Consider the following 14,988-nt stretch of genomic DNA (forward strand, 5'->3'; position numbering starts at 1 on the left):
ATACGAAGCTAAAGTAGTTCGGCTGGCGGAAGAGCACCGGCAGCAGAGACTGCCACTGCCGCCTGAGATGGCAGGGGAGCAGCGGGCAGCAGGGAGAGGAGAGGCCGGGGATCCGCCTGCGGCCCCTGTGCGGGTCCTGCAGAGCCTGAGAGTGAAGATCTGTGAGTATCTGTGCTCTGCATCCTCTCTGGACATCCAGTCAGTGCTGGGATCACTGAGCTGTGCTGGTCTGTGTGTGCACCATCTGGGGGGCACCGCTAGAGCAACTTCATACAGTGTGTGCCCACAGGGGGCCATGCCAGGGTGGGCTGCCACCACTCCGGTAGGCACGAGAGAGTATACAGGGATCAGATGTGTGTATATATAATAGATATATAGAGAGAGTATACAGGGATCAGACGTGTGTGTATAATATATATAGAGAGAGTATACAGGGATCAGACGTGTGTGTATAATATATATAGAGAGAGTATACAGGGATCAGACGTGTGTGTTCATAATATATATAGAGAGAGTATAAAGGGATCAGACGTGTGTATATATAATATATAGAGAGAATACAGGGATCAGACATGTGTGTATATAATATATATAGAGAGAGTATACAGAGATCAGACGTATGTGTGTATATATAATATAGAGAGAATACAGGGATCAGACGTGTGTGTATATATAATATATATAGAGAGAGTATACAGGGATCAGACGTATGTGTGTATATATAATATAGAGAGAATACAGGGATCAGACGTGTGTGTGTATATATAATATATATAGAGAGAGTATACAGGGATCAGACGTGTGTGTATAATATATATAGAGAGAGTATACAGGGATCAGACGTGTGTGTATAATATATATAGAGAGAGTATACAGGGATCAGACGTGTGTGTATACTATATATAGAGAGAGTGTACAGGGATCAGACGTGTGTGTGTATATATAATATATATAGAGAGAGTATACAGGGATCAGACGTGTGTGTATAATATATATAGAGAGAGTGTACAGGGATCAGACGTGTGTGTATATATAATATAGAGAGAATACAGGGATCAGACGTGTGTGTATATATAATATATATAGAGAGAGTATACAGGGATCAGACGTGTGTGTTCATAATATATATAGAGAGAGTATAAAGGGATCAGACATGTGTATATATAATATATATAGAGAGAGTATACAGGGATCAGACGTGTGTGTATAATATATATAGAGAGAGTATACAGGGATCAGACGTGTGTGTATATATAATATAGAGAGAATACAGGGATCAGACGTGTGTGTTCATAATATATATAGAGAGAGTATAAAGGGATCAGACGTGTGTATATATAATATATAGAGAGAATACAGGGATCAGACATGTGTGTATATAATATATATAGAGAGAGTATACAGAGATCAGACGTATGTGTGTATATATAATATAGAGAGAATACAGGGATCAGACGTGTGTGTTCATAATATATATAGAGAGAGTATACAGGGATCAGACATGTGTATATATAATATATATAGAGAGAGTATACAGGGATCAGACGTATGTGTGTATATATAATATAGAGAGAATACAGGGATCAGACGTGTGTGTGTATATATAATATAGAGAGAGTATACAGGGATCAGACGTGTGTGTGTATATATAATATAGAGAGAGTATACAGGGATCAGACGTGTGTGTGTATATATAATATAGAGAGAGTATACAGGGATCAGACGTGTGTGTGTATATATAATATAGAGAGAGTATACAGGGATCAGACGTGTGTGTATATATAATATAGAGAGAGTATACAGGGATCAGACGTATGTGTGTATATATAATATAGAGAGAGTATACAGGGATCAGACGTATGTGTGTATATATAATATAGAGAGAGTATACAGGGATCAGACGTGTGTGTGTGTATATATAATATAGAGAGAATACAGGGATCAGACGTGTGTGTATATATAATATATATAGAGAGAGTATACAGGGATCAGACGTATGTGTGTATATATAATATAGAGAGTATACAGGGATCAGACGTGTGTGTGTATATATAATATATATAGAGTATACAGGGATCAGACGTATGTGTGTATATATAATATATATAGAGAGAGTATACAGGGATCAGACGTATGTGTGTATATATAATATAGAGAGTATACAGGGATCAGACGTGTGTGTGTGTATATATAATATATATAGAGAGAGTATACAGGGATCAGACGTGTGTGTGTGTATATATAATATATATATATATATAGAGTATACAGGGATCAGACATGTGTGTATATAATATATATAGAGAGAGTATACTGGGATCAGACGTGTGTTTATAATATATATAGAGAGAGAGAGAGAGTATACAGGGATCAGACGTGTGTGTATATATAATATATATAGAGAGAGTATACAGGGATCAGACGTATGTGTGTATATATAATATAGAGAGTATACAGGGATCAGACGTGTGTGTGTGTATATATAATATATATATAGAGTATACAGGGATCAGACGTGTGTGTGTGTGTATATATAATATATATATATATATATATATATATAGAGTATACAGGGATCAGACGTGTGTGTATATAATATATATAGAGAGAGTACAGGGATCAGACGTGTGTTTATAATATATATAGAGAGAGTATACAGTGATCAGTTGTGTGTGTATATAATCTAGAAAGTATACAGGGATCAGACGTGTGTGTATAGATTCAAGATTCAAAGAAGCTTTATTGGCAGGACCAAATACACATCAGTTTTGCCAAAGCAAGTGTATAAAGGCAATAGGGATAGGGACTGTGGGGATGTTGGGTAGGAGCTGTAGGGAAGGTGGATGGGGGCAGATCCATTGTGGGGGCTATAGTCCATGGCATAGGGGAGGTGGATGGGGGCAGGTCCAGGGTGGGGTCTATAGTCCATGGCATAGGGGAGGTGGATGGGGCAGGTCCATTGTTGGGGCTATAGTCCATGGCATAGGGGAGGTGGATGGGGCAGATCCGGGGTGGGGGCTATAGTCCATGGCATAGGGGAGGTGGATGGGGCAGATCCAGGGTGGGGGCTATAGTCCATGGCATAGGGGAGGTGGATGGGGCAGGTCCATTGTGGGGGCTATAGTCCATGGCATAGGGGAGGTGGATGGGGCAGATCCAGGGTGGGGGCTATAGTCCATGGCATAGGGGAGGTGGATGGGGCAGGTCCATTGTGGGGGCTATAGTCCATGGCATAGGGGAGGTGGATGGGGCAGATCCAGGGTGGGGGCTATAGTCCATGGCATAGGGGAGGTGGATGGGGCAGGTCCATTGTGGGGGCTATAGTCCATGGCATAGGGGAGGTGGATGGGGCAGATCCATTGTGGGGGCTATAGTCCATGGCATAGGGGAGGTGGATAGGGCAGATCCATTGTGGGGGGCTATAGTCCATGGCATCATAGTTCTCTTTCTCGCAGTCTATGACATTCGCTCACATACCGCGCTGCTATCTCCACTGCTCTCTCTTCTTCTCCCAGCAAGATATATGTTTTCTCTTCCCCCTTCATGGTGATGAAGTCTGGGAAGAGATGTGAGAGTCTCCTGAAGTGAGTGTCCCTCACTGCTGAGTACTTGGAGCAGTGTAGTAGGAAGTGGGTTTCGTCCTCTATGGCCTCCTGATCACAGTGTTGGCACAGTCTTTCCTCCCTGGGCTTGTAGCTCTGCCTGTGTCGGCCACATTCGATGGCCAGACTGTGGGCACTGAGTCTATATCGGCTCAGGATCTGGCGATCTCTGGGGTCCGGGAGTTTCTCCAGATATGGGGCCAGTCTGTAGTCTCTCTGTAGGCTCCGGTACATGGTCAGTTTCTGTGAGCTGATGATATCATTCTTCCAGTCACTGACATACCTCTCCTGGCCTTCGTCTGCCATCTTCCTAATTCTGGCTTTTGTCAGGTTGTTGTGATTGGTGTTCTGGTCCGGTTGGGTTTGGCTGGGCTGTTCCGAGGGTTCTGGTTTTTCTGTTTCACCTACATGTATCAGGGCTTTATGGTGATGGGAGCTTGGATTGCTCCTATGCAGGTGAGCCCGGAATGACAGCGCCCTCTTTAGAACTGTTAGGTGTAGAGGGAATCTGCCCAGCTCGGCCCGACAAGCACTGTTTGAGGTGCTCCGATGGACCTGGAGAAGGTGCTTGCAGAATTCCAGGTGGAATATTTCTGTGGGACTGGAGTCCCACTTTGACCAGTCTGGGTAGGTGTGAGGACCCCAGACTTCGCTGCCATACAGGAGGATTGGGGCGATGATGGAGTCGAAGATTTTTAGCCAGACCCTCACTGGTGGCTTCAGATGGTAGAGTGTCCTTCGGATGGTATAGAAGGTTTTGCAGGCCTTGTCTTTCAGGGTCTCTATGGCTTGTTTGAAGCTCCCTGACCGGTGAATCTCTAGGCCCAGGTAGGTATATTTGTCTGTTCCTGTGAGGTCGCAGTTGTTGAGGACAAATGACGGGTGCTGGTCTGATCTTCTCTTTCTCCTCTGGAACACCATGGTGTTGGTTTTCTTTAGGTTGACCGGTAGAGCCCAGGTGGAGCTGAATTTCTCTAGGTTGTCCTGGAGGCCTTTCTCGGTTGGTGACAGCAGCAGCAGGTTATCTGCGTACAGCAGGAATTTCACCTGAGCGTCGTGGAGGGTGAGACCTGGTGCTGAGGAGGATTCCAGGGCGGTAGCCAGCTCGTTGATGTAGATGTTGAAGAGCGTAGGACTTAGGCTGCAGCCTTGTCTGACTCCGCGGCTCTGCTGGAAATAAGCCGTTCTTTTGCCGTTCACACTCACGCTGCAGCGGTTCTCGGTGTAGGAGCTTTTGATGACATCGTAGGTCTTTCCTCCTATTCCACTCTCCAGCAGTTTCAGGAATAAGCCCGGGTGCCACACTGAATCAAAGGCCTTTTTAAAGTCCACAAAGCAGGCGTATATCTTCCCATTCTTTGTATTGTAGACGTGTCTCTGAATGAGGCTGTGCAGAGTATAGATGTGGTCAGTGGTTCGGCATGAACCCTGCTTGGCTCTTGCTGAGGACGTTGTGCCCGGTGAGGAAGGTGAGGATCCTCTTGTTCAGGATACTGTTGAACAGTTTTCCCAGGTTGCTGCTGACGCATATGCCTCTGTAGTTGGCTGGGTCATACCTGTCCCCACTCTTGTGGATGGGTGTGATGAGGCCTTGGTTCCAGGTACGATAATATACGATGTATATAATTTATATAGAAAGTATACAGTGATCAGGTGTGTGAGTGTGTGTATAATATATATAGGGTATTTAGGGATCAGAGGTGTGTGTATATAATATATATAGAGCTAGTACAGGGATCAGACGTGTGTGTTTATAATATATATAGAGAGTATACAGGGATCAGACGTGTTTGTATATAATATAGAGAGTATACAGGAATCAGATGTGTGTGTATATAATATATATATAGAGAGAGAGTATACAGGGATCAGATGTGTGTATATAATATAGAGAGTATACAGGGATCAGACGTGTGTGTATATAATATAATATATATATATATATATATATATATATATATATATATATATAGTATACAGGGATCAGACGTGTGTGTGTGTATATAATACATATAGAGAGACTATACAGAGATCAGATGTGTGTGTGTATATATATATATATATATATATATATATATATATATATGGTATATATAGTATACAGGGATCAGACGTGTGTGTATAATATAATATACAGTGGGGCAAAAAAGTATTTAGTCAGTCAGCAATAGTGCAAGTTCCACCACTTAAAAAGATGAGAGGCGTCTGTAATTTACATCATAGGTAGACCTCAACTATGGGAGACAAACTGAGAAAAAAAAATCCAGAAAATCACATTGTCTGTTTTTTTTAACATTTTATTTGCATATTATGGTGGAAAATAAGTATTTGGTCAGAAACAAAATTTCATCTCAATACTTTGTAATATATCCTTTGTTGGCAATGACAGAGGTCAAACGTTTTCTGTAAGTCTTCACAAGGTTGCCACACACTGTTGTTGGTATGTTGGCCCATTCCTCCATGCAGATCTCCTCTAGAGCAGTGATGTTTTTGGCTTTTCGCTTGGCAACACGGACTTTCAACTCCCTCCAAAGGTTTTCTATAGGGTTGACATCTGGAGACTGGCTAGGCCACTCCAGGACCTTGAAATGCTTCTTACGAAGCCACTCCTTCGTTGCCCTGGCGGTGTGCTTTGGATCATTGTCATGTTGAAAGACCCAGCCACGTTTCATCTTCAATGCCCTTGCTGATGGAAGGAGGTTTGCACTCAAAATCTCACGATACATGGCCCCATTCATTCTTTCATGTACCCGGATCAGTCGTCCTGGCCCCTTTGCAGAGAAACAGCCCCAAAGCATGATGTTTCCACCACCATGCTTTACAGTAGGTATGATGTTTGATGGATGCAACTCAGTATTCTTTTTCCTCCAAACACGACAAGTTGTGTTTCTACCAAACAGTTCCAGTTTGGTTTCATCAGACCATAGGACATTCTCCCAAAACGCCTCTGGATCATCCAAATGCTCTCTAGTAAACTTCAGACGGGCCCGGACATGTACTGGCTTAAGCATTAGGACACGTCTGGCACTGCAGGATCTGAGTCCATGGTGGCGTAGTGTGTTACTTATGGTAGGCCTTGTTACATTGGTCCCAGCCCTCTGCAGTTCACTCACTAGGTCCCCCCGCGTGGTTCTGGGATTTTTGTTCACCGTTCTTGTGATCATTCTGACCCCACGGGGTGGGATTTTGTGTGGAGCCCCAGATCGAGGGAGATTATCAGTGGTCTTGTATGTCTTCCATTTTCTAATTATTGCTCCCACTGTTGATTTCTTCACTCCAAGCTGGTTGGCTATTGCAGATTCAGTCTTCCCAACCTAGTGCAGGGCTACAATTTTGTTTCTGGTGTCCTTTGACAGCTCTTTGGTCTTCACCATAGTGGAGTTTGGAGTCAGACTGTTTGAGGGTGTGCACAGGTGTCTTTTTATACTGATAACAAGTTTAAACAGGTGCCATTACTACAGGTAATGAGTGGAGGAAAGAGGAGACTCTTAAAGAAGAAGTTACAGGTCTGTGAGAGCCAGAAATCTTGATTGTTTGTTTCTGACCAAATACTTATTTTCCACCATAATATGCAAATAAATTGTTAAAAAAACAGACAATGTGATTTTCTGGATTTTTATTTCTCAGTTTGTCTCCCATAGTTGAGGTCTACCTATGATGTAAATTACAGACGCCTCTCATCTTTTTAAGTGGTGGAACTTGCACTATTGCTGACTGACTAAATACTTTTTTGCCCCACTGTATATAGAGAGACTATACAGAGATCAGATGTGTGTGTGTATATATAATATAGAGAGAGTATACAGGGATCAGACGTGTGTATATAATATAGAGAGAGTATACTGGGATCAGGTTTGTGTGTATATAATATAGAGAGTATACAGGAATCAGACATGTGTGTATATAATATAGAGAGAGTATACAGGGACCAGACGTGTATATAATATAGGGAGTATACAGTGATCAGGTGTGTGTGTATATAATATATATAGAGAGAGAGAGTATACAGGGATCAGACGTGTGTATATAATATAGAGAGTATACAGAGATCAGATGTGTGTGTATATATAATATAGAGAGTATACAGGGATCAGACGTGTATATAATATAGAGGGTATACAGGGATCAGACGTGTGTGCATAAAATATAGAGAGAGTATACAGGGATCAGACGTGTGTGTATATAATATAGAGAGAGTATACAGGGATCAGGTGTGTGTGTATATAATATAGAGAGTATACAGAAATCAGACGTGTGTATAGAATATATATATATAGAGAGAGAGAGAGTATAAATTGATCAGGTGTGTGTGTATAATATATAGAGGAAGAGTATATAGGGGTCAGAAGTGTACTCAGTGTGTGTGTGTATATACACGTATAGAGAGAGATCAGAGATCTACTTGGGTGTATATATATATATATATATATATATATATATAATCAGTACAGACCAAAAGTTTGGACACACCTTCTCATTTGAAGATTTTTCTGTATTTTCACGACTATGAAAATTGTACGTTCACACTGAAGACATCAAAACTATGAATTAACACATGTGGAATTTTATCCTTAACACTAAAGTGTGAAAAAACTGAAAATATGTCTTATATTCTAGGTTCTTCAAAGTAGCCACCTTTTGCTTTGATGACTGCTTTGCACACTCTTGGCATTCTCTTGATGAGCTTCAAGAGGTAGTCACCGGGAATGGTTTTCACTTCACAGGTGTGCCCTGTCAGGTTTAATAAGTGGGATTTCTTGCCGTATAAATGAGGTTGGGCCATCAGTTGTGTTGTGCAGAAGTCTGGTGGATGCACAGCTGATAGTCCTACTGAATAGACTGTTAGAATTTGTATTATGGCAAGAAAAAAACAGCTACGTAAAGACAAACGAGTGGCCATCATTACTTTAAGAAATGATGGTCAGTCAGTCCGAAAAATTGGGAAAACTTTGAAAGTGTCCCCAAGTGCAGTGGCAAAAACCATGAAGCACTACAAGAAACTGGCTCACATGAGGACCGCCCCAGTAAAGGAAGACCAAGAGTCACCTCTGCTTCTGAGGATAAGTTTATCCAAGTCACCAGCCTCAGAAATCGCAGGTTAACAGCAGCTCAGATTAGAGACCAGGTCAGTGCCACACATCTCTAGCAGCAGACACATCTCTACAACAACTGTTAGGCCGGGATCACACATACGCGAGATACGGCCGAGGCTCACAGGTGAAAACCGATCTCTCGCCGACACTCCAGAGTGGAGCGTGCAGCTCCATGTATTGCTGTGCGGCTGCACTCTCCGCTACGGAGTGTCAACGCCAGAGCTGGGTTTTAACCTGCGAGACTCGGCCGTATTTCGCGTATGTGTGATCCCGGCCTTAAGAAGAGACTGCAGCAGGCCTTCATGGTAAAATAGCTACTAGGAAACCACTGATAAGGACAGGCAACAAGCAGAAGGGACTTGTTTGGGCTAAAGAACACAAGGAACGGACATTAGACAAGTGGAAATCTGTGCTTTGGTCTGATAAGTCCAAATTTGAGATCTTTGGTTACAACCACCGTGTCTTTGTGCGACACAGAAAAGGTGAACGGATGGACTCTACATGCCTCGTTCCCACCTTGAAGCATGGAGGAGGAGGTGTGATGGTGTGGGGGTGCTTTGCTTGTGACACTGTCGGGGATTTATTCAAAATTGAAGGCATACTGAACCAGCATGGCTACCACAGCATCTTGCAGCGGCATGCTATTCCATCCGGTTTGCGCTTAGTTGGACCATCATTTATTTTTCAACAGGACAATGACCCCAAACACACCTCCAGCCTGTGTAAGGGCTATTTGACCAAGAAGGAGAGTGATGGGGTGCTATGCCAGATGACCTGAACCCAATCGAGGTGGTTTGGGGTGAGCTGGACCACAGAGTGAAGGCAAAAGGGCCAACAAGTGCTAAGCCTCTCTGGGAACTCCTTCAAGAAGATCATTCACGGTGACTACCTCTTGAAGCTCATCAAGAGAAAGCCAAGAGTGTGCAAAGCAGTCATCAAAGCAAAAGGTGGCTACTTTGAAGAACCTAGAATATAAGACATATTTTCAGTTGTTTCACACTTAAAATACAACGTCTAACAACTAGAAAAAAACCCCCATTAAAAGATACATACTTTATTAAATAACCAAAAAGTAGAAAACATGGGTATAAAACCCACAAAAAAGTCCCTATCAAATATATACAGTCCTAAGAAAAGAGGACAAAAATCCCCCACAGATAACCTGAACGCACACTGGTAGAATAAAGATAGACTGAATAATGCAATCTGTGATATATCTAAAGCATCTGTAAGGGTGACTGATATAGGTGCAGCATATCCCTTACGGCTACACAGATAAACATAAATACCTATACGCTGATCCTGCCTAGATGCGGAGGTTGGCACCCTAAGAAATATCGAGAAAGGCGCCCCCGCTCGTACGATGACTCTCCCTGATCTCCTATCAACTCCCTATAAGGGATAGGAATAGAAACAGAAGGCCAGGTGGCTGTAATTAACTTGTATAGATATGTGATCCCCCACATACAACTCCCCCCCTCCAATGTGATGTGAGGTAAAGAGATAGAATCTATACATACATAAAGCACACGTACCATGTAAACCGAACCTACCAGTGCTAGTTACACATAAAACATAGCATATGCTACAATACCGGATATACATACACGTATCAGGACTGATGGAAATAATACATATAAACCAAATATATACAGAGGAGCCGCGCTACCACATACATCCGGATATATACAACACCTAGATATTATTAAACAGTGTGAACTCCACAATTGATGTATAACACAGCAATGAAACAGATTTTAGATATACTCATCTGCTGCACTCAGAAGTTCACAACTGAGGATTAGTTCCGATGTAGTGGTCAGACAAATGATAACCGCGCAGATGACATCTCCACACCACCTCTCGACGCGTTTCCCCCAAGCCAAATTGGGTTCATCAGGAGAGACCAGATATATGCATGGCAGAGATAAAAAGATAGGGCTGCACTTAAAATACACTTAAAATTCACTTAAAATACAGAAAAATCATTAAATGAGAAGGTGTGTCCAAACTTTTGGTCTGTGACTGTGTGTGTATATATATGTATATACTAGATGGTGGCCCGATTCTAACGCATTGGGTATTTTGAATATGCATGTCCACGTAGTATATTGCACAGCCCACGTAGTATATTGCCCAGCCACGTATTATATTGCCCAGCCAGGTACTATATTGTCCAGCCATGTAGTATATTGCCCAGACACGTAGTATATTGCCCAGTGATGTAGTATATTGCCCAGACATGTATATTGCCCAGCCCAGCGACGTAGTATATTGCCCAGTTAAGTAGTATATTGCGCAGCCACGTAGTATATTGCACAGCGACGTAGTATACATCACAGAGCCACGTAGTATATTGCACAGCGAAGTAGTATACAGCACAGAGTCATGTATATATTGGCCAGTCACGTAGTATATTGCCCAGCTACGTAGTATATTGCCCAGCCAGGTTTGTCACAGGTTAAAAAATAAACATATACTCACCTTTCCGAGGGATCCCTTGTAGTCCACGGCAGCTTCCGGTTCCAGGGTTGGTATCAGCGCAGGACCTGTGTTGACATCGCAGTCACATGACCGTGACGTCATGGCAGGTCTTTGTAGCGCAGGCGCGCAGGACCTGTGATGACGTCGCGGTCACATGACCGTGACGTCATGGCAGGTCTTTGTAGCGCAGGCGCGCAGGGCCTGTGACGTCGTGGTCACATGACCGTGACGTCATGGCAGGTCCTTGTCGCGCAGGCGCGCAGGGCCTGTGATGGCGTCGCGGTCACATGACCGTGACGTCATGGCAGGTCCTTCTGCCACCGGAACCTGCAACGGAGGATGGCGGCCGGCGCGAGCGGCAACGGAAGGTGAGTATAGCAGGTTTTTTTTTTTTTATTATTATTTTTAACATTACATTTTTTACTATTGATGCCGCATAAGCAGCGTCAATAGTAAAAAGTTGGGGACACACAGGGTTAATAGCGGCGGTAACGGAGTGCGTTACACGCGGCATAACGCGGTCCGTTACCGCCGGCATTAACTCTGTGTTAGCGGTGACCGGAGGGGAGTATGCGGGCGACAGGCACTGACTGCGGAGAGTAAGGAGCAGCCATTTTCTTCCGGACTGTGGCCGTCGCTGATTGGTCGCGGAAGCCATGACAGGCAGCTGGCGAGACCAATCAGCGAATGAATAACCGTGACAGACAGACAGAAGGACAGACGGAAGTGACCCTTAGACAATTATATAGTAGATATATAGTGATATATATATATATATATATATATATCATAGGTAGACCTCAACTATGGGAGACAAACTGAGAAAAAAAAATCCAGAAAATCACATTGTCTGTTTTTTTAACAATTTATTTGCATATTATGGTGGAAAATAAGTATTTGGTCAGAAACAAACAGTCAAGATTTCTGGCTCTCACAGACCTGTAACTTCTTCTTTAAGAGTCTCCTCTTTCCTCCACTCATTACCTGTAGTAATGGCACCTGTTTAAACTTGTTATCAGTATAAAAAGACACCTGTGCACACCCTCAAACAGTCTGACTCCAAACTCCACTATGGTGAAGACCAAAGAGCTGTCAAAGGACACCAGAAACAAAATTGTAGCCCTGCACCAGGCTGGGAAGACTGAATCTGCAATAGCCAACCAGCTTGGAGTGAAGAAATCAACAGTGGGAGCAATAATTAGAAAATGGAAGACATACAAGACCACTGATAATCTCCCTCGATCTGGGGCTCCACGCAAAATCCCACCCCGTGGGGTCAGAATGATCACAAGAACGGTGAGCAAAAATCCCAGAACCACGCGGGGGGACCTAGTGAATGAACTGCAGAGAGCTGGGACCAATGTAACAAGGCCTACCATAAGTAACACACTACGCCACCATGGACTCAGATCCTGCAGTGCCAGACGTGTCCCACTACTTAAGCCAGTACATGTCCGGGCCCGTCTGAAGTTTGCTAGAGAGCATTTGGATGATCCAGAGGAGTTTTGGGAGAATGTCCTATGGTCTGATGAAACCAAACTGGAACTGTTTGGTGGAAACACAACTTGTCGTGTTTGGAGGAAAAAGAATACTGAGTTGCATCCATCAAACACCATACCTACTGTAAAGCATGGTGGTGGAAACATCATGCTTTGGGGCTGTTTCTCTGCAAAGGGGCCAGGACAACTGATCCGGGTACATGAAAGAATGAATGGGGCCATGTATCGTGAGATTTTGAGTGCAAACCTCCTTCCATCAGCAAGGGCATTGAAGATGAAACGTGGCTGGGTCTTTCAACATGACAATGATCCAAAGCACACCGCCAGGGCAACGAAGGAGTGGCTTCGTAAGAAGCATTTCAAGGTCCTGGAGTGGCCTAGCCAGTCTCCAGATGTCAACCCTATAGAAAACCTTTGGAGGGAGTTGAAAGTCCGTGTTGCCAAGCGAAAAGCCAAAAACATCACTGCTCTAGAGGAGATCTGCATGGAGGAATGGGCCAACATACCAACAACAGTGTGTGGCAACCTTGTGAAGACTTACAGAAAACGTTTGACCTCTGTCATTGCCAACAAAGGATATATTACAAAGTATTGAGATGAAATTTTGTTTCTGACCAAATACTTATTTTCCACCATAATATGCAAATAAATTGTTAAGAAAACAGACAATGTGATTTTCTGTATTTTTTTTTCTCAGTTTGTCTCCCATAGTTGAGGTCTACCTATGATGTAAATTACAGACGCCTCTCATCTTTTTAAGTGGTGGAACTTGCACTATTGCTGACTGACTAAATACTTTTTTGCCCCACTGTATATATACACACACCCCCTTATGTCTATACACAATATATGTAAATGCACACACACCCTGATACACGCCAAGTACCTGTTTGATCGATTTACTCTGACAGACACCAGCATGTAAGTGACCTGTATACAGCTTATGCATACCTCCCAACTTTTGAAGCTGGGAAAGAGGGAGAAAGTTAGCGGCGCGCAACGCGCGCCGCGGCAAATTTTAGGCCACGCCTCTGACCACACCCATTCACTAGTCATACCCATATCCACGTCTCAACCACACCCATTTAGCACTGCTGATCACACTGTTCATAAAGAATAATTATAAACAAAAAAATATGGCCACACAGTGCTCCATACTGTATAATGGCCACACATGATGCTCAATACTGTATAATGGCCACACATGATGCTTAATACTGTATAATGGCCACACAGTGCTCCATACTGTATAACGGCCACACATGATGCTCAATACTGTATAATGGCCACACATGATGCTCCATACTGTATAACGGCCACACATGATGCTCAATACTGTATAATGGCCCCACATGATGCTCAATACTGTATAACGGCCACACAGTGCTCCATACTGTATAATGGCCGCACATGATGCTCCATACTGTATAATGGCCACACAGTGCTCCATACTGTATAATGGCCGCACATGATGCTCCATACTGTATAATGGCCGCACATGATGCTCCATACTGTATAATGGCCACACAGTGCTCCATACTGTATAATGACTGCACATGATGCTCCATACTGTATAATGGCCACACATGATGCTCAATACTGTATAATGGCCACACATGATGCTCCATACTGTATAATGGCCGCACATGATGCTCAATACTGTATAACGACCCCACATGATGCTCAATACTGTATAACGGCCACACATGATGCTCAATACTGTATAACGGCCACACATGATGCTCTATACTGTATAATTGCCGCACATGATGCTCAATACTGTATAATGACCCCACATGATGCTCAATACTGTATAACGGCCCCACATGATGCTCCATACAGTATAACAGCCACACATGATGCTACATACTGTATAATGGCCACACATGATGCTCCATACTGTATAATAGCCACACATGATGCTCCATACTGTATAACGGCCACACATGATGCTACATACTGTATAACTGCCACACATGATGCTCCATACTGTATAATAGCCACACATGATGCTCCATACTGTATAATGGCCCCACATGATGCTCAATACTGTATAATGGCCACACATGATGCTCAATACTGTATAACAGCCGCACATGATGCTCCATACTGTATATTGGCCGCACATGATACTTCGTACCGTATAATGGCCACACATAGCTACTCCTACACACGCGGCTGCGCTCCGTACACTTTGCATACACGGCTCCGCTCCATACACACGGCTCCACTCCATACATCTCAAACACACACGGCTCCGTTCCGTTCACCTCGTACACATTCAGCTCCGCTCCATACACCTCATACACA

The 14,988-nt window shown here is 43.4% G+C and overlaps 1 protein-coding gene across 1 annotated transcript in view; it reads left to right on the plus strand.

Moving 5' to 3' along the window:
- The first annotated feature begins 37 nt into the window (after positions 1–37).
- Positions 38–14,988, plus strand: part of RASA2 (RAS p21 protein activator 2) — a 146,265-nt gene continuing 131,314 nt past the window's right edge. Inside the window, exon 1 of the mRNA XM_069727870.1 lies at positions 38–161. Coding sequence (XP_069583971.1) covers positions 68–161 — 94 coding nt within the window. The 5' untranslated portion in view covers positions 38–67. The remainder of the gene's footprint in view (positions 162–14,988) is intronic.

Source organism: Ranitomeya imitator, chromosome 5 (assembly GCF_032444005.1).
Source record: "Ranitomeya imitator isolate aRanImi1 chromosome 5, aRanImi1.pri, whole genome shotgun sequence".
In the NCBI taxonomy this organism is placed as follows: domain Eukaryota; kingdom Metazoa; phylum Chordata; class Amphibia; order Anura; family Dendrobatidae; genus Ranitomeya; species Ranitomeya imitator.